General features: G+C 45.3%; 1 protein-coding gene across 4 annotated transcripts in view; it reads right to left on the bottom strand.

Moving 5' to 3' along the window:
- Nucleotides 1-25195, bottom strand: part of UNC5D (unc-5 netrin receptor D) — a 426529-nt gene that overhangs the window by 19625 nt on the left and 381709 nt on the right. For all 4 annotated transcript variants that reach the window (XM_083480386.1, XM_083480387.1, XM_083480388.1 and 1 more), the window contains 3 exons: nt 21552-21720; nt 13336-13563; nt 7396-7545 (listed from right to left, as the gene is read on the bottom strand). In XM_083480386.1, coding sequence (XP_083336512.1) covers nt 7396-7545; nt 13336-13563; nt 21552-21720 — 547 coding nt within the window. The remainder of the gene's footprint in view (nt 1-7395; nt 7546-13335; nt 13564-21551; nt 21721-25195) is intronic.

Genomic DNA, 25195 nt, shown 5'->3' with positions numbered 1-25195 from the left:
AGGGCCACAAAAAAAGGCATTGAGGGCTGTTTGTGGTCCTTGTGTTGGACTACCCTGTTCTAGTAGAACGTGTTAGGATATTTCCGTTCCACCTTAAAAAGGGAGCAGGCTGTTGTGTGTCACAAGCCTGCGTACTTCCTGCTCACAGGGAGTTTCCGTTTTGTATATAGTTTTTGTTTCTGGCTGTTTCCTCAGCAGTCATGTTTTTCCTTTGTTCTGACCAACACTGAATAAAGCTGTAAAATATGCTCTCCTGGGTGAATCTTCCGTTGTGGACACTCTGCGAAAAGGGCATGCACGAGTCCTGGAATGTGTCTGAGGCTCGCGTCACTAATTGATTGATGCTGTTCTACAGGAGATCAATGGATCGGCTGGAGCTGGCGTATAGGCTGCCTGATGCCTTTGTCTCCCTGGCAGTATCCCAACAGAACCTTCTATGCAGGGCCAGCCCTACTGTTTGTGAGGCTGTGGCAGCCACCTCAGGCAGCTTATTTGGGGTGGCATTAAATGAAATATTGCAAGACCATTGCCCTCACCAGCTCAGTGTTGTGACACTTCAGAGTCTAAAGCACCAAAAGAGGCTTCTCTTTCCCTGCCCCCCCTGCTCCTTTCAGTCTTCACGCTTTATCAGACTGTTTGGTTCACAGCAGCTAATAATACAGAACAAATTGCAACTTCACAGCCAAATGCTTGCAAACAGGAAACAAGGACATAGAGGTCTATTATCATCATCAGCACAACAGTTGTAACAACAAGAGCGGCAATACCAGCAGCCAGCAGCATAGCAACGGACATCTGACTGCAGAGTTTTTTCATAAACCTCTGTAGCAAGAAGATTTGGGGTTATGAGGTTCAATGTGAGCTGTGTTTTTATTTTTGTTTTACACAAAGAGTATTAGAGATTCAGCAAAGTGTGCTCCTCATCAACAAGGAGGTCTGGAACTTGTATTAACTGTGTTGTATATCTTCTTTTTTTAAAAGACACATGATAAGGTGGGATATGACAAGGTTACAATCACACCATACATTGAAAGCATCATGCTACCAGTGCTACAGTTCCCAGGGAACTCTGGGAATTGTAGTTCTATGAAGGGAATAGGGGCCTCTTAACCACTCTCAGAACTTTTAACAAACTACAGAATTCCCAGAATTCTTTGGGGCATGCCATGGCTGTTTAAAGTGGTATCACAATGTTTTAATCTATGGTATGAATGTGGCCTTAAAAGAGACTCTTAATATCAGGGTTGTGGGTTGAAGCCCCACGTTGGGCAAAAGATTCCTGGGAGTTGGACTAGATGACCCTCATGGTCCCTTCCAACTCTACAATTCTACAATGGGAGGCCTCATTAGCTAAAGTGGTGCTTCAGGTTAAGAACAGTTTCAGCTTAAGAACGGACCTCCGGAATGAATTAAGTACGTAACCAGAGGTACCACTGTACTCAAATACTCAAACCTGGGATCTCTTCAGCGAAGCTGCTCAGGATGGACAATAGAAAGAATTTCAGCACACAAACCAGAAGTATTCTAAGGAGAAGTGGGGGGGGGGACGGACCATTGACCCTAATAAGAGTGAGCAAGAAACACAAGGCTAAAAAATGCAAACAACACCAAGATTAAATCAAAAGGAATAAATGAGAAAGGAACGGGCAGGAAGGAGTGGGTAGGAACTAGGCTGTACTTGGAAGGTAAGCAAAACAAGGAAGCAAAACCTTTCCACCTGAACTCTTATAATAATGTTCTTGCTCCTCAGAGACAGAACTTGCCAAAGATCAAGAAGCAGGCTGTTTATTTACTTCAACGTTCCTCTCCCAAAGCACTGAGACTGGAGCGTCTTGGCAGAATCATTCCCTCTCATTACAAGTGTGACATGCCAGTCACAACAAACCTATCCCTACCTGGGAATCTGCTCTCCCTTCACCGCTCCCTGCTAAGCTTAGAGATATTAGTTTCACATTTAGTCTGCAGTATTATTATTTTTCAATGTCCAAATTGAAACCTGGTCACTGGGATGTGGTTTTTGCTGGTGGTTTCCCTTTGGTGAACCAAAGAATAGTTTGGCTAAAGTGGGATGACCAAAGAAAACGGCGAGAACACCCTGCTTTGACCTTGCGTACATTCTTGTAATGGATTTCCCTATGCTAGTGATGTCATGGGGATCCAAAAAGCTCATTCCTCCTCAGGAAGCCAGGTTGCAATAATAGTAATGGGATAATTGATTGGTAAACAAAACGGAGCCCACCAGATGCTGGTTTTGAAATTGTAAAGGATCTTTCTTTCAAACAGCTGGTTATCCCACAGAATTGTAAATGAAAACAGACAGAACAATGCCACTTGCAGAATGACTCAGACAACCTCAAGCTATACTCATTGTTCTCAAGTAGTAACCTTCCAGATGACTCATCCTTGACTCACTACCTGCCCAATCTACTGCTCCCTAGAACTTCCTAAGATTACACCAAAGCCTTTTTTCACACACCCCAAATTTTACCCAAAACCCTGTTCTCTTCATGTGATCCCTTCTCATAGGTCATTCTTCAATTTCCCTGGACATACTTTTGGCTTCGCTACAAGTCCACTTAAAAAGGTAAAGGGGCCCCTGACTGTTCGGTCCAGTCATGGACAACTCTGAGGTTGTGGTGCTCATCTCACTTTACTGGCTGAGTGAGCCGGCATACAGCTTCCAGGTCATGTGGCCAGCATGACTAAGCCGCTTCTGGTGAACCAGAGCAGTGCACAGAAATGCCGTTTACCTTCCCGCTGGAGTGGTGCCTATTTATCTACTTGCACTGACATCCTTTTGAACTGCTAGGTTGGCAGGAACTGGGACCGAGCAACGGGAGCTCACCCAGTCGCGGGGATCCGAACCACCGACCTTCTGATTGGCAAGCCCTAGGCTCTGTGGTTCGGACCACAGCGCCACCTGCGTCCCTTCTACAAGTCTACTTACGAGCAGGTTTTAGCATCGCTTTGGGCTTTTTCTTTATTTTTCTGCTCTCCTTGAACACATCCTGCAAGACTCTCTGAAGATCCTCCTTATGTTGCCCCCACTCTGAGCAACCATTCTACATACTCCAGGAACTTCAGACCTAAGGCTTGGTATTTCTGTGACTGCTTTAATAAAGTTCTGAAACTTTATTATTGGGTATAGATTCCTGAGCTCAGTGCCTGGGTCCTAGCTCTCCCATATCACCCCCCCCCCGCCAAGAGAGGTAATTCAAAAGTCTCTTATCTGACTGAATCCCCCCTTTTAATATAGAACTCTCATTTCTCTAAGTTAGATGTGTGCTTGTGATAAAATATTGCTTTGTGTACCCAGTATGGTAAAGGTATGCTGCTGTGTTTTATTGTTAAAATTACCTTTATTCTTCATAATCAATTCTTTGTTTTTCTATAGTCTCCAAGCAGGCACACCATTGTAAATTTTTTTTTTTTGGGGGGGGGGGGGAGGTTGTTCTCATACACAGGCTTAGTGCTCTGCTTGATTCCAGCTAAAGATCCCTTTTGGGGGAGCACATTTTTGGGATTGCACAAGAGCTCAGCACCCAAAGAAGGAGGTGAAGCCAGACCCCCTAGAGATGGAGAAGGGGGAACTGCTGCTGGTACAAGAGACAGGGGGCTGGGGCAGGGAAGCCTTAGTGGGCTTGCAAGAGAGCGCAGCACCAAAAGAATCACATTCTGATTTTAATCGGTGGAAGCTTGGTGGTTCGAATCCCCAAGATGGGGTGAGCTCCCGTTGCTCAGTCCCTGCTCCTGCCAACCTAGCAGTTTGAAAGCACGTCAAAGTGCAAGTAGATAAATAGGTACCACTCCAGCGGGAAGATAAACGGCATTTCCATGTGCTCCTCTGGTTCGCCAGAAGCGGCTTAGTCATGCTGGCCACATGACCCGGAAGCTGTACACCGGCTCCCTCGGCCAATAAAGCGAGATGAGCACCGCAACCCCAGAGTCGTCCATGACTGGACCTAATGGTCAGGAGTACCTTTACCTTTACCTTAGGTTCATTAATTTCAATGCATCTACTTTGTGTAGATACAGTGCTGCACCATTCATTATGCCAGCCTTCCCCAATCACAGCCAACTGGCAAGGAATAACAGGAGCTATAATGGAACAGTATCTGGAGAGTAACAGTTTGGGGAAGAATATCACTAGCTGGTATCTCAATTTGCTTATTTTTGTCTTCCCTTCCCTTTTCTTTTGGTACCATGCTACTTAAGATTATCTATGGCTGAGCCAAAATTTCTTAGGAATGAATTGCCTGACTACTTTTTTTTTTTGAAAAGCATTCTTTTTCAAGTTCCTTGCAAACCGGCAGAAAATGTCAGTCCTCCTGTGGAGATTATTCTGCAAAATAGCATCACCAGTGTCACCATCTGTGAATTTTGGATTAAACTGTGGATCCAATTCTAATTTTATTATTATTATTTTATTGTTGAAGGAAGCAATGGGCTTGGCACCTACTGCTTCCAGCCCTTCTCTCTTAGCCCATCGCTTCCTTCATCTACCAGAATGAACAAGTCTCCAAAAACCGTTGGGGGAATTTCATCTTCCCTCCAAGAACATTCTGAAAAATGCCCCCTCCAAATGTTAACACCCACAATAGAACATATAATGTCAGAAAGACATTTTTACGTATCCCTAAGCCATGTGTATCTGCAAAACATTCAGTTTGGGCCTACGTCTACTCAATCAGTTGCAAGATCGGCAAGTCAGTTAGTTACTAGCCAAATACTGACAACTGGACAGCAATTTATGTGACCACAGAAAGACAGGCTACCTCTCTTTTAAATTGGAACCAGTGAAGCCGGTGAAGGTCACTGTGTGAGTGTCTGGAGGTGTTTGGAAGATGGATGGCAGCTAACAGATTGAGGTTGAATCCTGACAAAACAGAAGTACTGTTTTGGGGGGACAGGGGGTGGGTGGGGGTGGGGGACTCCCTGGTCCTGAATGGGGTAATTGTGCCCTGAAGGACCAGGTGCGCAGCCTGGGCGTCATTTTGGACTCACAGCTGTCCATGGAGGTGCAGGTCAATTCTATGTCCAGAGCAGCTGTTTCCCAGCTCCATCTGGTACACAGGCTGAGACCCTGCCTGCCCACAGACTGCCTCACCAGAGTGGTGCATGCTCTAGTTATCTCCTGCTTGGACTACTGCAATGCGCTCTACATGGGGCTGCCTTTGAAGGTGACCCAGAAACTACAACTAATCCAGAATGTGGCAGCTAGACTGGTGACTGGGAGCGGCCGCCAAGACTATATAACACAGGTCCTGATAGATCTGCGTTGGCTCCCAGTGTGTTTCCGAGCACAATTCAAAGTGTTGGTTCTGACCTTTAAAGCCTGAAACGGCCTCAGTCCAGTATTCCTGAAGCAGTGTCTCCACCCCCATCGTTCTGCCTGGACACTGAGGTCCAGCTCCGAGGTCTAGCTTCAGGTGGTTCCCTCACTGCGAGAAGTGAGGTTACAGGGAACCAGGCATAGGGCCTTCTCTGTAGTGGCGCCCACCCTGTGGAATGCCCTCCCATCAGATGTCAAGGAAATAAACAACTATCTGACTTTTAGAAGACATCTGAAGGCAACCCTGTTTAGGGAAGTCTTTAATGTTTGAAGCTTTATTCTGTTTTTAATGTTCTGTTGAAAGCTGCCCAAAGTGGCTGGGGAAACCCAGCCAGAAGGGCGGGGTAGAAAATAATAATAATAATAATAATAATAATAATAATAATAATAATAATTTCACGATAGTGCTGTTTGTTAATTGGAGTTATTGCATGCAAAAGTCAGATACGAACCTAGAAGCATAACAAAAGTCCACCTACTGGTCACCTGCTATATCTGCAAGGATCACCAGACAGGAACCGGAAAAGGAATGCAAGCAGAAATCAGGGATAAAGGCTACTGTATAGAACTATACTGGCTGCTGCAAGAGATGGGGAGTTATTTCAATTGTGCTTGAATTGGCTAATAAGGCAAAAGATAAAGGATCCCATGGCAGTTAAGTCCAGCCAAAGGCGACTATGGGGTTGCGGTGCTCATCTCACTTTCAGGCCGAGGGAGCCGATGTTTGTCCACAGACAGCTTTCCGGGTCATGTGGCCTGCATGACTAAACCGCTTCTGGTGCAACGGAGCACCGTAATGGGAACCAGAGCCCATGGAAACACCATTTACCTTCCCACCGCAGTGGTACCTATTTATCTACTTGTGCTGGCATGCTTTCGAACCGCTAAGTTGGCAGTAGCTGGGACAGAGCAATGGGAGCTCACCCCATCATGGGGATTCAAACTGCTGACCTTCCAGTCAGCAAGCCCTAGAGGCTCAGTGGTTTAGACCACACTGCCACCCATGTGACTCTAAAAATTTGTTTCAATACTTGGCATACTGTATATATTATAATTTTAAATACTTGCTGATATTTTGCTTTGTTTTCATTTTAATTTCTCTGTGTGTGTTTGTTTGTGTGTGTGTGTGTGTGTGTGTGTGTGTGCGTGTGTGTGTGTGTGTGTGTGTGTGTGTGTGTGTGTGAGAGAGAGAGAGAGAGAGAGAGAGAGAGAGAGAGAGAGAGAGAGAAAGAGAGTGTTTTGCAACTGTGGCCTGACTTTACTACTCATAGATAAACGCAAAAGATAAAAACTGCAATTCATAGTCCAGAGCAAGGTTAGCTTTCTAGATGTAATTGAACTCCAACTCCCATCAGCCCCAGCCAGCACAGCCAATAAATAGGCATGATGGGAGCTGTAGCCTAACAAACATCTGAAGGACATCAGCTTGGCTACCCAGGTCCAAACATTTAATGGATATCTATTAAATTGGACATTCCAGCATCATAGAGTCATAAAATTAGAGAGCTGCAAGGGCCCCTGAGGGTCACCTAGTTCAACCCCTTGCAATGCAGGAATCTCATAGTGAAGCCTTTGCTTCAGGAGCAAAGAGATGAAAGGGAAATTATGCATTTGGCTATTCCTAACTTTGATTGCACTGGACTCAGCTGTGGGAATACAATGGTACCTCGGGTTAAGAACTTAATTCATTCTGGAGGTCTGTTCTTAACCTGAAACTGTTCTTAACCTGAGGTACCACTTTAGCTAATGGGGCCTCCTGCTGCCGCCACACGATTTCTGTTCTCATCCTGAAGCAAAGTTCTTAACCAGAGGTACTATTTCTGGCTTAGCGGAGTCTGTAACCTGAAGCGTCTGTAACCTGAAGCATTTGTAACCCGAGGTACCACTGTATAGCTTGCCAACCAAAAGCTAAAACGCCAATCATAAAATGATATATTTATTCATAAAATCCCCAGTATTAGAAAAAGTGCCTAACCTTGCAAAGAAATGTCTTGGGGCTTCAGATATGCCTGGGAATTAAAAAAAAAAAGCATTGGCAAACGCTAGCCTTGATACACAAATACCTGACATGCTGTGAATGGTTTGATTCTCCAGAGAAAAGGAGGGATATCAAGGACAGAGATCTGAAGACTGAAAGTATTCCCTTTGAAATGCAACAGCTTTGGTTCTTCCAGCAACTGCCCCCCTTGGTGTCTTTCATCTGAAATCACTTCCTGTAGCAGAGAAAGGGAAAACAAAGAAACAAACAGTGAGCCACCTGCAATTTCAGAACTCCTGCTTCTTCAGAAAACTGTGGCTGCTGATTTATGGGAGTGGGGGAAGGAGTGAGGAGTTGCGCCTCATCTGCATTATACATTTAAAGCAGTATCACACCACTTTAAACAGCCATGGCTTCCTGCAAGGGCTTGTTTGTTAAGGGCTTTGTTAAGGGCAATGTGAGCTGTTATGAAACCCCCTGTGTGGTGGCTTAACTGTGTTTTAACAATTCGTTTTCCAGATTTAATTTGATTTCTCTGGGAAGACTAATCCGCAATCAGGGAAAGAAACAGTTTTTCTTTCTGAGGATATCTTATTTTGTTAGTGAGAGGTATAAATATTTAGCCACGTGGTTTTTGTGTATGGGGTGGTGGTAGGAACATAGGAAGCTGCCTTATACCAAAGACAGCTACATTAATAACAAAACAAAAAAAAAACAACACACCCCAGTGTTTTGAATGCGTTCTAAACATGCAACGCCAGATGGCACTGGAGAGCAAAAGATAAATACATCTTAGCGGTTTTCTATAGTTTCTTTTTTCTTTTGTTATAACGATTTCATTTCTGATTTATTTATAGCAGTTTCTTTCCTGTGTGTAGATCCACCCCCAGACAGACCATCTAGTTCAGTTCTGTTTACACTGACTGGCAGTGGATCTCCAGGGTTTAAGACTGGGCCATCCCAGCCCTGCCTGGAGATGGGACCCGAGACCTTCTGGGTGCAAGATTCTCTACTAATGAGCTATGGCTGGAGCTATGGTCAAATTCAAAATGGCTTTTCTTTTGTTCTTAGCTATGAACCTAAGTGGGACGCGGGTGGTGCTGTGGGTTAAACCACAGAGCCTAGGACTTGCTGATCAGAAGATCAGCGGTTCGAATCCCTGTGATGGGGTGAGCTCCCGTTGCTCGGTCCCTGCTCCTGCCAACCTAGCAGTTCAAAAGCACATCAAGTGCAAGTAAATAAATAGGTACCACTCCAGCGGGAAGGTAAACGGCATTTCCATGCGCTGCTCTGTTTTCACCAGAAGCAGTTTAGGTCATGCTGGCCACATGACCCAGAAGCTGTCCGCCGGCTCTCTTGGCCAGTAAAGCGAGATGAGCGCCGCAACCCCAGAGTCGTCCACGATTGGACCTAATGGTCAGGGGTCCCTTTACCTTTATGAACCCAAGGATGGAAGGCGATAAGCCATGCAGTGAGATGGAACACAAGAGGTAACTTGCCAGTGAAGGTGGTTTCAAAATGGCCATATTCACGTCCCTTTGACTCAGTTTGCATCATATTATGGGGTTTTTAGTTTTTGTATTCTCAGTGATAAGCATTGAGAGTTTATGTTTACATGGAGGTACCAGCCAGTCACTGTGGATTAATAAGAATAATAGCACTTCATAAAATACCCAGTAGCCTGTTGCGTACAGAAAATCCCCACTGTTAAGTGGAGACTTTGGTAAATATTATTCGATCCTTGCAACAAAGTCTAAATTATAAAAAATATCTTGTTCAGGTTCATTAAAATAAAATATGGCTCCTTGTCTACATAATTTCCCTGAATGTAACAGCAATTCTGGAGCAGTAATGGCATGCTTAGGAAGATAAAAAAGAGGCAAACAAAACAGCTTGATTTAAGCTACATTGGGCATAAACTGCAACAAGATTAATCATTCAGGATGGAATGTACCGCATAGCTTCTATAAACTACAAGTTGTTTGCTTCTGTGAAGACGATTCCAAGTTTGCATTGGGTATATGCAGCACACATACACTCCAGACTAGCTTCTTCTCAGAGCAGAACAATTCTAAAATTAGTCTAATTTAGTTAGTCATGCCCATTAATTTCAGTGGGTTTACTTTGAGAAAGTCTAATGTTGGATTCAAACCCATATATCAATATAAGGTTCAAATGAGCGGGTTCAGATTTCTGCAACTCTTCCAGAACCCTAAAGGAAAGTGAAAAAATGTGGATCATAAACTTGATCTGCATTTTATATTCTGTAGCCGTCTTTAGATGGCTGCCTTGGATGGTAAAAGTCACGAAGAGCAAAAGTTCAGCCTTCTAACATACACCTTTTTTTAAAAGCATATATATATTGAGACATTCTGCACCTTCCCTTTGGACTCCAGCCGAGCCTTTACTGCTAAACACCTGAGGTGGCAACACCAGTTTACTGTGCTAATGAAACTTCAGGCATGTTGTTTATCTTCTGTGATACAGTCTCAGTATTTAGTGGGCTCATTGCTAACTGGGGCTGTGGATCATTACAAAAATGGCATCTTAGCCCCACAAGATTGCAATGTTATATTCTTTAACATAAAGCCCCTCTTTCATAAGGGGTCTGTTAGAAGCAGACACTTAGATCCTTGGCTTATGCTGTTTGAGGATTTTTTTCAGGCTTTGCCAGGATGGAAAATACTTGCTCGCTTCTTTTCTTCTTTCTTTTCTAACACAAGCTAGGGAATTCTTTTGTTTAGCCGTTATTTCATTTTGCACATGGGTTGTTCCAAGCCTTTCCAACCAGATGCCTTGCCAAATGCACATAACTCATTATCCCCAATATAATACAGTAGAGTCTTAAGCAGTAGCTTGGAAAACCACCTGAATTAAATAAACAAAACTGTGCACTGAACTGCATCACTTTTGCTTTGATGGAATTACATCTGCTTTTCAATCCCTAGGAACGCTACCTACCTGGGGATAAACAAAGGGATCTGGTGCTGGGACAGATTCCTGAGCTAAGGCCAAACTACATATAATAGTGTGGTTTGCACATCATTCTAATCCAAACAGTGGTTTAGCGTGGGGTCTGGAAGAGGAAATTGCAGCCGCATTACTCCTCCCCAGTATTTTTGCTGCTATGCCACACTGAGCAAATCCATCGTTTGGCTAAGCACAGGGGTGGGGAACTTCAGGCCCTCCAAGCCTCTCCATCTGGCCCTCTGAACTCTTCCCAGCCCCCGCCCCTCAAGCCACACCCTTAACCAGCCCCGTTTGCATCTTCCTTGAAGAAGAGAAGAGTTTGGATTTGATATCCCGCTTTATCACTACCCAAAGGAGTCTCAAAGTGGCTAACATTCTCCTTTCCCTTCCTCCCCCACAACAAACACTCTGTGAGGTGAGTGGGGCTGAGAGACTTCAGAGAACTGTGACTAGCCCAAGGTTACCCAGCAGCTGCATGTGGAGGAGCGGAGATGCGAACCCGGTTCACCAGATTACGAGTCTACCACTCTTAACCACTACACCACACTGGCTCTCCACACTGGCCACACTTGAGTATTTCTGCCCGGCTGGAATGTGTCCTGGGCCTCTTGCCTGGGTGGGGGATAGAGAGGGGTGTCTGAGGGTCATCCACACATCTGCCTCTCCCACTGCTTTCCCCTGAGAAAACCCCATCTTCAGAGCTGAATCAGAGCAAATGTCAATTAGGTTTTCTCTGGATTGACATTCGCTGTGATTTCATGCTAAAGAATGCAGAGGGGCAAAGGCAAAACGACTCTGATCTGTATTTTTTAGGCACTGGGCAAGCAGAGGTATGAGCGTGAAGATGCCAGTTTTCTCTACAAAGGTGAAATTTGCATTTGTTGCTCTGTCTGCTTTCCCTCTGGCCCTGCCCACCAATCACACGTGGTTCCCAGAAGATTACCTGAGAGAAATGCCCCCCACCCTTCCCTATTGTGTCTTCTTCTGAACCTGGGCTCTTGGTTCAGCTCTCCCAGACAAACCATAGAACTCATCATGGGTTCTGCTTAGTGGTTAGTCTGGAGAGAGTTAAACCATGAACCTGGGTTTGGACAACATGCTATGCCTAAAGGAGGCTTTGCTCAGCACGACATAGCAGTAAAATGACTGGGGAGGAACTAAGCAATCACTGTCTTCTCTCCAGGAGTCTGTGTACTCGCTCTAAGCCATGGCTTGACTTAGCATGATATGCAAAAAAGGCCAATGTGCAGTTGGATGCAATTTTGTCCAGACACTTATTCTTTTCTTTCTCTCTCTCTCTCTCTCTCTCTCTCTCTCACACACACACACACACACACACACACACACAAAACAGCTGCAGGAGTAGCAAATTGGCAGGTGTGCAGATGATGCTTAACCTTTTCACTTGAGGTGGTTTCTCTGCTCAAGATAGGCTCACGCCCGGTATGGAGAAAAGCAGTTCTGTGGAAGGTGACTTGGTGCAGGAAAATAGCAGGAAAAGATGCCTGATTTTTCGTTTAAAACATGTTGGTGAAGAAATGCGCATAACTGTGTACCACCTGCCACTAGTCCTTAAAGAGAGGGACAGTATAGGCAGGTGCAGCCAAGGTGGTCCCCTCTAGATCTTGCTGGAGTACAATTCCCAGCATCCCTGATCACTGGCCATGCTGCTGAAGCTGATGGGAATTGTAATCCAACAACATCTGGAGGGGCACTAGCTACATCTAACGTAGCAATTACTGGGCTACTGGCATGTATATTAATTCCAAGACTGATAATGAAAACATGCTGGGTGGTGGTGTATTTAAATAAAGAAAAGGAAGGGGAGGTGGCTGCAGAGGTTCAAAGCAGAGGTGAGCATAGAATGCCCTGATTCACTGCTTACAAAGTGTTTCTAGGCATGTTTTGTTGTTTAGTCGTTTAATCATGTCCGACTCTTCGTGACCCCATGGACCAGAACACACCAGGCACTCCTATCTTCCACTGCCTCCCGCAATTTGGTCATACTCATGTTAGCAGCTTCGAGGACACTGTCCAACCATCTCGTCCTCTGTCGTCCCCTTCTCCTTGTGCCCTCAAACTTTCCCAATGTCAGGGTCTTTCCCAGGGAGTCTTCTCTTCTCATGAGGTGGCCAAAGTATTGGAGCCTTAGCTTCATGATCTGTCCTTCCAGTGAGCACTCAGGGCTGATTTCCTTAAGAATGGATAGGTTTGTTCTTCTTGCAGTCCATGGGACTCTCAAGAGTCTCCTCCGGCACCATAATTCAAAAGCATCAATTCTTCGACGATCAGCCTTCTTTATGGTCCAGCTCTCACTTCCATACATCACTACTGGGAAAACCATAGCTTTAACTATATGGACCTTTGTTGGCAAGGTGATGTCTCTACTTTTTAAGATGCTGTCTTGGTTTGTCATCACTTTTCTCTCAAGAAGCAGGCATCTTTTAATTTCGTGACTGCCGTCACCATCTGTAGTGATCATGGAGCCCAAGAAAGTAAAATCTCTCACTGCCTCCATTTCTTCCCCTTCTACTGTATTTGCCTGGAGGTGATGGGATCAGTGGCCATGACCTTAGTTTTTTTGATGTTGAGCTTCATAAATCCCATGCATTCAGTGGGGAATTACTCCCAGCTAAGTGGGCACATGATCGCAAGCCTTATTTATTATATAAAATCAAAACTCTCGTGTCAAAGTCCCCATTCCAAATAGAACAGGACGGGGCGGGGCAGGGCAGGGGGGCACTAAGAAAAGTTGTAGAGCTGTGTCAAAATCTGATCAGTATAGGATATTTTAGGTCAAGGATGGGGGCACTTCTGGACCTCTGGATGTTGCTGGACTCTAGCTCCCATCATCCTTGACCACTGGCCAAAGCAGATAGGGCAAATGGGAGTTGGAGTTCCAGTTGGAAAGCCACAGGTTTTCTACTCCTGGATTCAGTCCCTGTTTCATACCATGATCAGTTTTTTGCATAAGCATGTATAAAATATTGAAAACTAAAATATCTGAGCAATGAAGAAGCATTCACAAAAATCTGAAGAGATTTTCCAGCCTTACCTGAAATGCACAGGGAGTGTTATCGATGCAATACACTCTTAGACTGTAATCCAGTGAGTTGCAAGACATGCAGCCAAAGACTGCTACTTTCAGTTCTTTAACGGAACAGTCAGAGAGGGGCTCCCCAGTGAGGGCATAAGTTCCAAAAGAGTCCAAAAGAATGTGACAGGCATATGGGTCCAGGAGGCAGTAACAGGAAGTAGTTTCTTCTTCCACAGACATGACTTCCTGTTTTTTTAGGGGGAGGGATGAAAAAACAAACGGCATTAAACATATATTCCAAACTTGGCACAACTCTTAGAATACGTTAACATTTCTGCTATTTTCTTAATATTAGCATATCCTATAAAGAGCTTTCATAGGAGACAGTTACTGCGATCCAGTAGACATGAGATAGTGGAGTCAGAAGCTGAAGACCAGGGGTCAGCAACCTAAGGCCCATGGACCACAAGCGGCCCACATTTAACCAGCCCACGAGCTGCCCCTGAACCAAGCCGCCCACTCAGCGAGTCCCCGCATGCTGTGCTAAACCGGCACAGTGTAGCGCGGGGACTCGCTTCTGTGGCGCTGGAAATTGTATCTGCGCAAACACAGAAAATTGCATCTGCGCAGTCGCAGATGCCGGCGCGATCCGGCCCATGGAGGGATCTCCACTGGAGTGAACCGGCCCAGGAGAGGTAAACCTTGCCGACAGCTGTTCAAGACCAAAAATAGGTAGGAGGAGCCAACTGGTTGGATCAAAAGGTTTCCTTCTGATGGAAGGAGCTTTCTCCAATGGAGAAGCATGCCTTCCATTGGAAGATGAAATCTTTGGTTCCAAGGGAGTGTTTTAGCTAGGAGTGGGGGCACTTGTGGGCCTTCGTATGTTGTTGGATTCCAACTGTAATCAAACCTTTGTGGGCTTTCCATTGACTTACATACATTTCCCTTTTTTAAGGGAAATTCCCTTATTCCGAATAGGATTGCTCGCAAGAAAAAGGAAAAGTTGACAGCTATGTTGACTTATGGGCTTCCTATTCTGCTTGCAAGCTTCCCATCAGCACCTGGTAAGATTCTTGGCAGTGGCGTAGCGTGGGTTGTCAGCACCCGGGGCAAGGAAAGTAATTTGCGCCCCCTAACCCGTGGATTTGCGCCCCCTAACCCCCAGATGTTGCACCCGGTGCGGCCACCCCCCCCCCCGCACCCCCCATGCTACGCCACTGATTCTTGGTCTGATCCAGCAAGGCTATGCTTATGTTTTTATGACAGAAGTTGGAATCCAGCAAAATCTAGAGAGCCAGAAGCTTTCTCCCCTTTTCCCAAGCCTGGCACACAGACATTAATCTTTTCCTGGTTGCAGTTTCTACTAGTTTATAGGGTGTTTTTAATGAACTCTTTGTATTTTGATAACAAAACTGTCAATGTGATTATGGCTGGAGCTCACCAAAAGGCTTCACCCAGTCTCACAAGCAGGCTGGGGTCTACTGAACCCTGAACCCCGGCTCCCTAAGTTCAAAAGAGATTCAGACTCTTTCTCAAGCAGGATCTCACTCTGCCACATGGCAAGCAGCTTTTAAATCTGAAATGTTGCCTTGGCCACCTCTTATGCCATATGCTGGAAATTTTCAACATATGTGATTTTTGGATGGGGAGGGGGACTTCTGGAGGCACCAAAAACAACAGGCAACAGCAGGTATGCTTTAAAGACAAGAAAAGAAATCCAGCAAAACAAAACAAAAAGGGAAGGCTAACGATTTTACCAAAAAAATAATGCAGAGCTAAGTTGGTTTTGTCTGTCACGTCTGCTCTGAGAAACTGAAAATGTTATGTAGGAAAACAGAGCTGTAATGAGCAATGGGTCTGTTTTCCATCTCCAAATTTAGAAAGATGCCTGATCCTATACGTGCTTGCTCAGAAATAAGTTTTATTATCCCCAAAATAAATGTGTATAGGATTAACACCCAAACTACTTAAAACAGAGAGGAAGAATCTGTGGTCCTCCAGATGTTGTCTGACTGCAACTCCATACCCTCCAACATTTCTCTGATATGTTCCCATTCCATAATGATAATTTCACTATTTATACCTGTAATGTGTATGGGTTGCTCGTGCGTAAGCTGCCGCCTCTCCAGGCTTTGTTGCCTTGCTAAACCTTTCAGTCTGGGCAGCCCTTCACTTCATGGCTGCCTCAGTCGCTAGCAGAATCCGTCAGTGGGTGTTTCTTAAATCTTTTCCAACATAAAAGTTGTTTGACACCCAGTCTCCTCCTTCTCTCTCTGCGCGGAAGTCTTCTGCGCAGGGTGGGCGTGGGTAGCGGAGGACCCGTGCTCTCCCCGCTGGTGTCCGGTGAAGAGTCCTGGAGCCCTCTCGCCGATTCCCCCATCTGCCCCTCTATATCCCTGGTGTTGCGCTGATTTGCTTCCCCCTCTGCTGAACTGCCTCTCTCCCTGCTGGGCCCTTCTCCAGCATCATTTGAGAGCCTTCCCTCCGCCTCTAGCTCCGATGTCAGTTCCCTGACAATACCCCACACATCTTATTGGGTTGCCCCAGCCCTCTGGGCAGCTTCCAGCATATAAAAAAATATAATAAAACATTAAACATTTTCCAGCGACATCCCTGGAAAATAGGGACATTCAGAGGGTCTGCAACTCCTAACATCTATAAACATTGGCTGTGTTGGCTGTGATGATGGGAGTTGGAGTCCAACAACATCTGGAGGGCCCAAAGTTCCCTATGCTTGATTTAATGCAATGCCAACCTTCACTTCTAATGTACTGTGTTTCCAATAAGTCCATTCATATTTTGTGTGTTGGCCTACTGGCACAGTGCCAGGGATACTCCCTATTCACTGAATCTTGCTAAATAATTTTGTTATTCTATTTCTCTACATATGTTTGCCATGGTTTATTGTCACACTATGATGACATTCGGAGCCACCAGGGCAGACTGAATCGACACATGTAAGCCAGCCCTGCAGAAATCCACCTCAGAGCCCAAATGGTTCACCTCCAGAGCAAGAGGACAAAAGGCTGAGACATTGCCAAGGCCTTCTGGGGAAGGCTGTGTGGAAGATATAAGTTTAATGCACATTAAATAGGTGTGGCAGATTAACTTGTGACTAGGCCTTGTGACTAGATCAGTGTTTCCCAACCTTTTTTGGGCAAAGGCACACTTGTTTGATGAAAAAAATCTCGCGGCACACCACCATTACAGCCCCGTGACGTCAGCGCGCAGTGTCACGCCGGGAGGGACGCATGAAAGTGAAAGTTTTCAATTTTTTTCCCTCCCCCTTGCCGGGGAACCTCCAAGCTTTGGGGGTGGGGGGGGAGGAGGCAGCAAAGCGAGGGACTGAGGGACGGCGGCAGCTGAGGCGGCGGCGGCTGTTGTGGTGGTGGCGGCGATAGCGGGCGGAGGAGGGGGCGGCGGCGGGGCCAAGGTGGCCGGCGGCGGCGGCGGCGGGTGGAGCAGGAGGGCGGCCGAGGCCGGTGAGGGAGTAGGGTTGCCCGGGGCTTGAGGAGCCGTCGCCGGGAGTTGCTGCTGCTGTTGTTGCTGCTGCTGCCCGGACATGCTGGCCTCCTCCTCGTCCGCTGTCTCGCGCTCCTCCCTTTTGCACGCACTGCCCCGCCGCCGCCCCATTGGCTGGGTCCTGTCAGCTGATCCTGTGTTATTTCCTGTGTGTGTGTGTGTGAGGGGAGAATGGAGAGAGAAACCTTGGCACCACCACCGCGGAGCCGCCCCCCGGCTCGACGCGGATCCTCGCCGCCGCCGCCTCTCACCGCCCGACTCGCCCACCTCCCTCCCACGGCACACCAGCCAACGTCTCACGGCACACTAGTGTGCCGCGGAACACCGGTTGGGAAACACTGGACTAGATCATGAATATCAGGTCTGTGACTCAACAGAGAAGCTGTAATTTGAGTATTTGCCTGTGTGTATATATGGAAATGAGAGTGTTTGCAACACAGAGATACACTCAGGCAGTTCCCAGCATGCAACAGAGGGCAGAAGATGCAGCATGTGGTATTTTTTTTAAAAAAAATCTGCTTTAGCAGAGAAGCTACGTTTTAGTTAAGATGTTTAAAACCTCACCTGGGATCAGTGTGAGCAAAGTTTGCAAGACTGAAGCTTATTGCTGCTGCTGCTTCTTGTTGTTGTTGGAAGAAAATATATAAAATACTAGGGGGTGACAAGCAGAGCGAATGAGGGGGTCACCCCTAGTATTATATATATTTTCTTCCACTAGGACTGGGGTGAACATCCTGTAGCCCTCAATATCTTTGAAACCTTTGCAATAACAATTCAAGGTTTCCCCCCCTCCCAAGCAAATATATTTTATTTTATTGGAGTGCAGAGCTGATGAATCTTCTCTCTTATCAATGAATGCAAGCAATGAAAACCCCACCAGGACATCATATAGCCTGCCATCATACAAGTAGGGTAGCCTGCTGAAACGTATTTTGAACTGTTGATAATCTGCTTTGGGATGATTATTGCATTTCCAGCATATGTTGGAACCAAAAGGAAGAAGCACCATCCTGGCTTTTAAATTGGTAGAAGAGAGGATGCGTAAAATAATATAGCAAAAAGGAAGTGAAAAGCAGAGGCAGACAACATGGTCTCCTCCAGATGTGTAGAACAACAACTGCCACCGGCTCCAGCCAGCATGCCTGATGGTCAGGGATGTTGTGAAGTGGTGGTCTGCAAAGGCTGGAGAGCACCACATTTGCTACACAACCTGCATGAATCATTCCAGATGCATCTTGGGAGAAGAAAACTTGGTGGTGTCCAGAGACCTTGTCCTGGTCACCACAGCTTCTGTCTTAAACACCAGAGGGGAGGGAATGGTAAGATCCTTTTTTCTTTAACATAATTTTTATTGAGTTTTCCAAAATTACATAAACTTCATAACTACCATATTGCTCAGAGTGAGCATCGACCTCCTTCCCTTCCTCTTTCTCACTTCCACATTTTTTATCAAACCGTTGGCATTTCTATGCCACTTCTTTACTATATATTAACTTTTATCCTCTTATATGTAAATTAGCTCCTTAATTTCACATTACCAAACATTTCATGTTAAAGCTGCAAATGTTTTCAAATATTTACAATTTTCTTTCAAATAAGTTATAAATTTGCTCCAGTCCTTAAGAAACAATTCATTGCGCCAATTTCGTATCTTCCCTGTTAACTTTGCCAATTCAATATATTCTACCATCTTTAGGGAATGGTAAGCTCCAGTTGTCAGACAGGAGAGGAATCACCACTGTAGTAAGTGTCTCCCTGAAACCCAAATGACCAAATCAGGTGCCCTAAGCTGAAATTGAGTGGCCGCTCTATCTAGGATTTTTAATCTTCACTAGATTTGTTTTGTTATTCACTCCTTAAAACCACACTATTTGAGAAAATCACACTGGTCCACTACTCATATTTGTTGTTTCTGTTTCTTTATTTCTTTTCGCTTTGGATGCTGCCTCGGTGGCCACCACAAGCTGCCGTTTTGGCAATGTGTGGAGCTTGCCTGGCACCATTGGTACATATCTTTAGGCACCAGGCAAAAGCAGTCCTCTTTTGCCAGGCCTTTGGCTGATTACACCATCTGTGTCCGTGTGGCAGGAGGTTATTGTTTTTGTTTGGTATGCATTTTTGTATTATAAACTGCCCTGTGATCTTTGGATGAAGGGCAGTACAGAAATTTAATAAGTCATCTTCATCATCTGGGGGAAATAAAATGGCAGCCACCAAGAGACAGATATGGAAGAGATAACCCCTGCCCCTCAAGTGAATGAGGAATGGGTTCAAATGTGGCAACAAATAAGACCCCCATTTGTTACCCTTCGCTCCTCATTTTGTAACCAATGAAAAGTGAAGCAAATTGGCTCCCATCACGTTCAGATTTCTTTTTTAAAAATTGTTATAAAATGGATGCTCACTCTGAGTTCTGCTAAAACCAGGATTTGGGATGTAATAATAATAATAATAATAATAATAATAATAATAATAATAATAATAATTTGGGATGGAAGTGGGGAGAGCACAGTTTCAAAGACTATCAATGTTCACTCCAAAGTTAGAGTAGCATAATGGTTAGACTAGGATCAAGGGAGGTAAAGGTAAAGGTAAAGGGACCCCTGACCATTAAGTCCAATTGCGGATGACTCTGGGGTTCTGTGCTCATCTCACTCTATAGGCTGAGGGAGCCAGTGTTTGTCTGCAGACAGCTTCCGAGTCATGTGGCCAGCATGACTGAGCCACTTCTGGTGAACCGGAGCAGCTCATGGAAACCTGGGTTCAAATCCCCGCCGCCCCCCCCCCCCCGAAGCTCTCTGCTCGAACTTGGGTCTCATCACCCACACTCAGCCTAACTTACATCACATGGCTGTTGTGCAGATAAGGCAGAGAAAACTTTATGTGCAATTACAAGCTCCTTGTAAGGGAAGCGGGTGGCGCTGTGGGTTAAACCACAGAGCCTAGGGCTTGCCGATCAGAAGGTCAGTGGTTCGAATCCCCGCGACGGGATGAGCTCCCGTTGCTCGGTCCCTGCTCCTGCCAACCTAGCAGTTCGAAAGCATGCCAAAAAGTGCAAGTAGATAAATAGGTACCGCTCCTGCGGGAAGGTAAGCGGTGTTTCCGTGTGCTGTTCTGGTTTGCCAGAAGCGGCTTAGTCATGCTGGCCACATGACCCGGAAGCTGTACGCCGGCTCCCTTGGCCAATAAAGCGAGATGAGCGCTGCAACGCAAGAGTTAGCCACGACTGGACCTAATGGTCTGGGGTCCCTTTACCTTTACCTTTACAAGCTCCTTGCATGAAGAGCGGGATATAAAGAAGCAAAAATAAATAAATAAAAGCAGGGTCACGCTTAAAGGCTCTTTCTTAAACGGATGCTATTGAGCTAGTTTTACACAGATGGAAGGTTTCAGTGAAATGAATCCAAGGGCTGTGCAGACTGAATCAGCACAAGTGTTTCCAGCAAGAAATCCAATGTCACCAGAAGGTAGTGGCAATGACAACACATTAGCAATTTTAGCACAGCTTCCCATACTCCGATTTGTCTTTAATCCCCCGCCCCCTCAAAACAAATGATCCCTCAGGTAGAGGGATCATTTGGAACATCAAAGACAACAAACAAGACACGGCAAGATTCCTTCACCATGTTATTCACCAGGATAATGTTTATTCTAATGAAGTCTTCCATCTTATGTGTTGCTCCACTGGCCTGAGCCATTAATTCAGTGAGTGGATGGGAAGAAGGATTTGCAATTCCTCTTTTTGTAATGAATACTTGGATGAGAGCTGAATGTAATTTCAAAGAGCACCTAGAATGGAGCAATTCCCTGTAGGGAAAAGGATCCACAAATCTGTTCACCACACTTACTGTGGTGAGGTTTCCTTGCTCTTCTGGTGAGTGGGGTGTTGGGATGGGAGAGGAATCCAGTTTGGCTTGCATTCTCATAAGAAGCTACCTGATTCACGTAACACAAAGTAAAACACAGCTGTCTTTCAAAATTTGCACATCTCTTCATTTTGTGGTGCAGTTCTCCAACAAACAATACGGAAATGTGCAAACAATGCAGATATTAGAGAAAGACACATATAAGAATGCATGATATTTGTGGGAATTGCTTGCAAAAATATTGTATATTAGTAAAAAAAAAGCATGCAAAAATGTGTTTGTGCAGAGAAATTTGCACAAAATTTCATTTTCTGTTAAAAACCCAAATAAATCACTAGTTGCCGCTGAAGTGTTGAGAACTGAATTTAAGATTGGAAGTGGTACTTTTAATCCAGACTAACTAACATTTCAAAGGGACGTGGGTGGCGCTGTGGGTTAAACCACAGAGCCTAGGACATGCAGAAGGTCGGCGGTTCGAATCCCCGTGACGGGGTGAGCTCCCGTTGCTCAGTCCCTGCTCCTGCCAACCTAGCAGTTCAAAAGCACCTCAAAGTGCAAGTAGAAAAATAGGTACCGCTCTGGCGGGAAGGTAAATGGCGTTTCCGTGTGCTGCTCTGGTTCGCCAGAAACGGCTTAGTCATGCTGGCCACATGACCCGGAAGCTGTACGCCGGCTCCCTTGGCCAATAAAGCGAGATGAGAGCCACAACCCCAGAGTCAGCCACGACTGGACCTAATGGCCAGGGGTCCCTTTACCTTACTTTACCTAACTAACATTTCATCTTGTGAGATCCATCTTTAAGCATCCTTTTTTGGCTCAGTCCTCTGGGGAAGGAACTTCACTTACCTCCCATTTGCCCTGGAGCTTTTTCTTTTTCAGGTGGACATTCCAGTGCTCAGAATTCGCTTCTGCACAGTGTGGTATTGTCAAGGCAAATGGGGTGGAGACAGTCACATCCGGAGGGCCGCAAGTTACTTGTGGTCCAAGGAGGACTTCGCTGCCTTCCGGTTGCAAGCTTTGCATGGAGAGAGAGAGAGAAATGTTACAAAGGAAATCAAAACATAAGCCTTTCTTCCAAGAGCAAAAGCAGAACATTTGTTCATCTCCTTTATTGCTGTGATGACATTTATACTTGTTTAATGGTAACAACTAAATATTTAAAAAAATCTCTGAGAAAATCACAGGGAGAAAAACAATGGAGGCGAGGGGAATGAACTATATTCATTTGCAAATTTAATACAAGTCAGAGATCCACCAGGACCTGCTATTTCACTCAACAGTGCCCTAAGGTAATTTTAGACTCTGGACATAATGGTCTTACAGGGGCCTTCCTTTATTAGGTAATGTATATTTCATTTGCTCCACAATGTGGCAAGCCAGCACTGCTACATTTCGTGTTGTTAGTGGTGGATTCCCTCTTGCACATTCTGCTGAATGGGATCCATGAAATCTGCCCCAAGTTCTGGGCTGATGACACCCGAGTTTTTACTTGTCATTGTTTCCCTGTATCAAATCTCAAGTGCTTCCCTTACTATCAGTGGAAATCAAGATTGCCTTTACTGTCATGCTAGCTGCTCCCTTATTTTTGATTCACAGAATGCTACGAACAATATGCTATTTTATAGCTGTGGGGGAAAAAAACTAATTTTGGATATATCCTAACATCAATATTCCCAGCCAATTTTGCTTTAAAAAAAACAAAAAACATTTCTGATCTGCTCCTGAACAACCTTAATTGTGTAACTGAGAAATCACTAATATGAAATTACAAAATGTTCAATAAGAACACTCATTCTGTCTTTTGGGCCTGAATTTATCACCATTCCACACAAACTCATTTCCCCCTTGCATGCTGTTGTATATATTGGGGGGGGGGAGAGACACCCTCAAAATTGCAGGAACACACACACAACAAACAAACAATTATATTAAGTGCATCTTTCTTGGGATCTCCTCACTCATATATTGCAGGCTTGCTTTGACCCAAGCCAGATCTGGATTAAGGTTTCAGAGAGCTAGTCTGCAGACCTGGAAGTATGAGGACTGATTATAATAATTTGGAGGAGGTGCTCTTTACATGCTCAGAAGAACTTGCATCTACTCTCAACTCCAGCCCAGCAGCCACTGAATGTAACAAGGAAACAGACAAAGCCAGCCTCAGGTAATGACATGCTAGCAGAAATTAAAACACTATGTTCTGTAATGAGATGCTAAGGTTTATTACCAGGTTTTTGCTCCAGATGAACACAGATCTAGAGGGAGCGGGGGGGGGGGGTTATGCCAGGCAATAGCCGGTGCCCAGTCTGTTCACTTCACAATGCATCACACACCCATAATGAACATTTGTTACTTCCCACATGGAGCTACAGTGAAGGGATGCTGTCAGGATCACAAGGACCAAATGAGCAGGATCTGACAACCTGCTCTCATTCCAAAACAACTGCATGAAATCTGGAGCCAGGCTGCTTTAACACTGCAAGAAACATGCCAGCCTGACTGGAAACAGAGGTGCAGGAGGAAGAGGCAGGAACATCCTGCAGAAAACACGGAGGCAGTCAGGGCTCCTAAGAATGAGCTGTGACTTGCTGTAAAATATGAGGTTTGTGGTTTTGGTTAAAAATATGCCAAAACAAAGTCCAGAGTTATCAAGAGTTCAAAGTGAGCTTCAGTGGTGTGTGAAATATCAAGCTGCATGCTCAGTTGGTACAGCATCAGACTGGGTCGTGAGTTCAAGCCTCACGTTGGGCAAGCCTCACGTTGCATCAGAGGGGTTGGACTAGATGATTTGTGATTCTGTGATTCTATGCTCACATAAACCTATCCATTCTGAAGGAAATCAGCCCTGAGTGCTCACTGGAAGGACAGATCGTGAAGCCGAGGCTCCAATACTTTGGTCAACTCATGAGAAGACTCCCTGGAAAAGAGACCCTGATGTTGGGAAAGATTGAGGGCACAAGGAGAAGGGGATGACAGAGGACAAGATGGTTGGACAGTGTTCTCAAAGCTACCAGCATGAGTTTGGCCAAACTGCAGGAGGCAATGGAAGACAGGAGTTCCTGGCGTGCTCTGGTCCATGGGGTCACGAAGAGTCGGACACGACTAAATGACTAAACAGCAACAAATGCTCACATATTTACGTGCATGTGCATGACAATATCCACCATCCAACACTAACAGATTTAACCTGGAGAGGAAGATGTGGAGTAACAGGCAGAAGTCTTAAAGAACAGCCAGGACTCAGCTATACAGCTGCAAATTAAACGTTTTAAATGTGTTGTGAAGTGCAATATAGAAATGTGACATTAGATGGCAACAATGGGCTATGCAAAATTCAATGTATTTTTCAAAACTTTTTTAAAAGCATTTTTACAGCATTTTTTAATGTGTGTGTAGGTTGCACTCCAGTCTAGCAATATACACTAGCAACCTTTTTTAAACCAGGCTTTCCCAAAGGTAAAAACAGCAACAATCATAAAGCAGATACAGTTACCAGAAAACAGGGAGTATCCTTGATAAAATGGGGGACGGTGAGACATATGCTTTAGGGTTACATGGGTGGCTGTTTGTGACAAAGTCTGCCATGACAATGTAAACAGCATAAAATTAATTCAGAGACGTTGCTAGGAAGGCTGTTGAATCTGAAGCTCGTGAAGCTGTCTTGTTTTTCTGCCTTGCAATCACAAACACATCCATAACCTCTTGGCCTTTTGTGGGAGGAACAGATTTTCAAGTGCTTGCAGGACTGAGCTGTAAACAAGCTGCAAAGGCAGGGACACTCTAAACCCTGCATTTCTTGTGGCAACGTTTGATGCTGGTTCAGTGACGCCCTAGGAACTATGGATAAATTCATGGGGGAGAGGGCTATTGGTTGCTACTAGCCACAATGGCCATACTCTGGAGGCAGCATGTCTTCTGAACATCAGGAAAGCACAGGACAGGGGAGCACTTTTGTGTTTGAATCCTGCTAGCTGGTTTCTCACAGGCATCTGTTGGCCTTTGAGAACAGGATGCTAGACGAGATGGGCTATTAGCCTGATCAGCAGGCTCTTCTAATATTCTGCTGTGGCAAATTCCCATGACAGCACTGGGGAGTCTGCTTGAGGTCCTGGCTCATCCACACACACAACCCCGGTTCATTACATTTTACTAGGGCCAGGTTTATGTTTGCTGTCTGCTGCAGAAAAAAGCCAATAGCAGTGTCCTTGCACTTCCCATCGGAGCTTGCTCGAGAATTTGCTTGCTCAACCCCTTGCTAGCGGGGACAAGGAAAAAGACCTGTTCCATACTGGTCCCTGGATTATGGAACCATCTCCCTACACTAATGCTACACTAATGGAACCCAATTACCATATTTTTCATTCTATAAGATGCACCAGACCACAAGACGCACCTAGTTTTTGGAGGGGGAAAACAAGAAAAAAAATATTCTGAATCTTAGAAGCCAGGACAGCAAGAGGGATCGCTGCATAGTGAAAGCAGCAATCCCTCTT

Source organism: Podarcis liolepis, assembly GCF_965112155.1.
Source record: "Podarcis liolepis genome assembly, chromosome: 16".
Lineage (NCBI taxonomy): Eukaryota > Metazoa > Chordata > Lepidosauria > Squamata > Lacertidae > Podarcis > Podarcis liolepis.
This window is presented reverse-complemented; position numbering and strand designations above follow the sequence as displayed.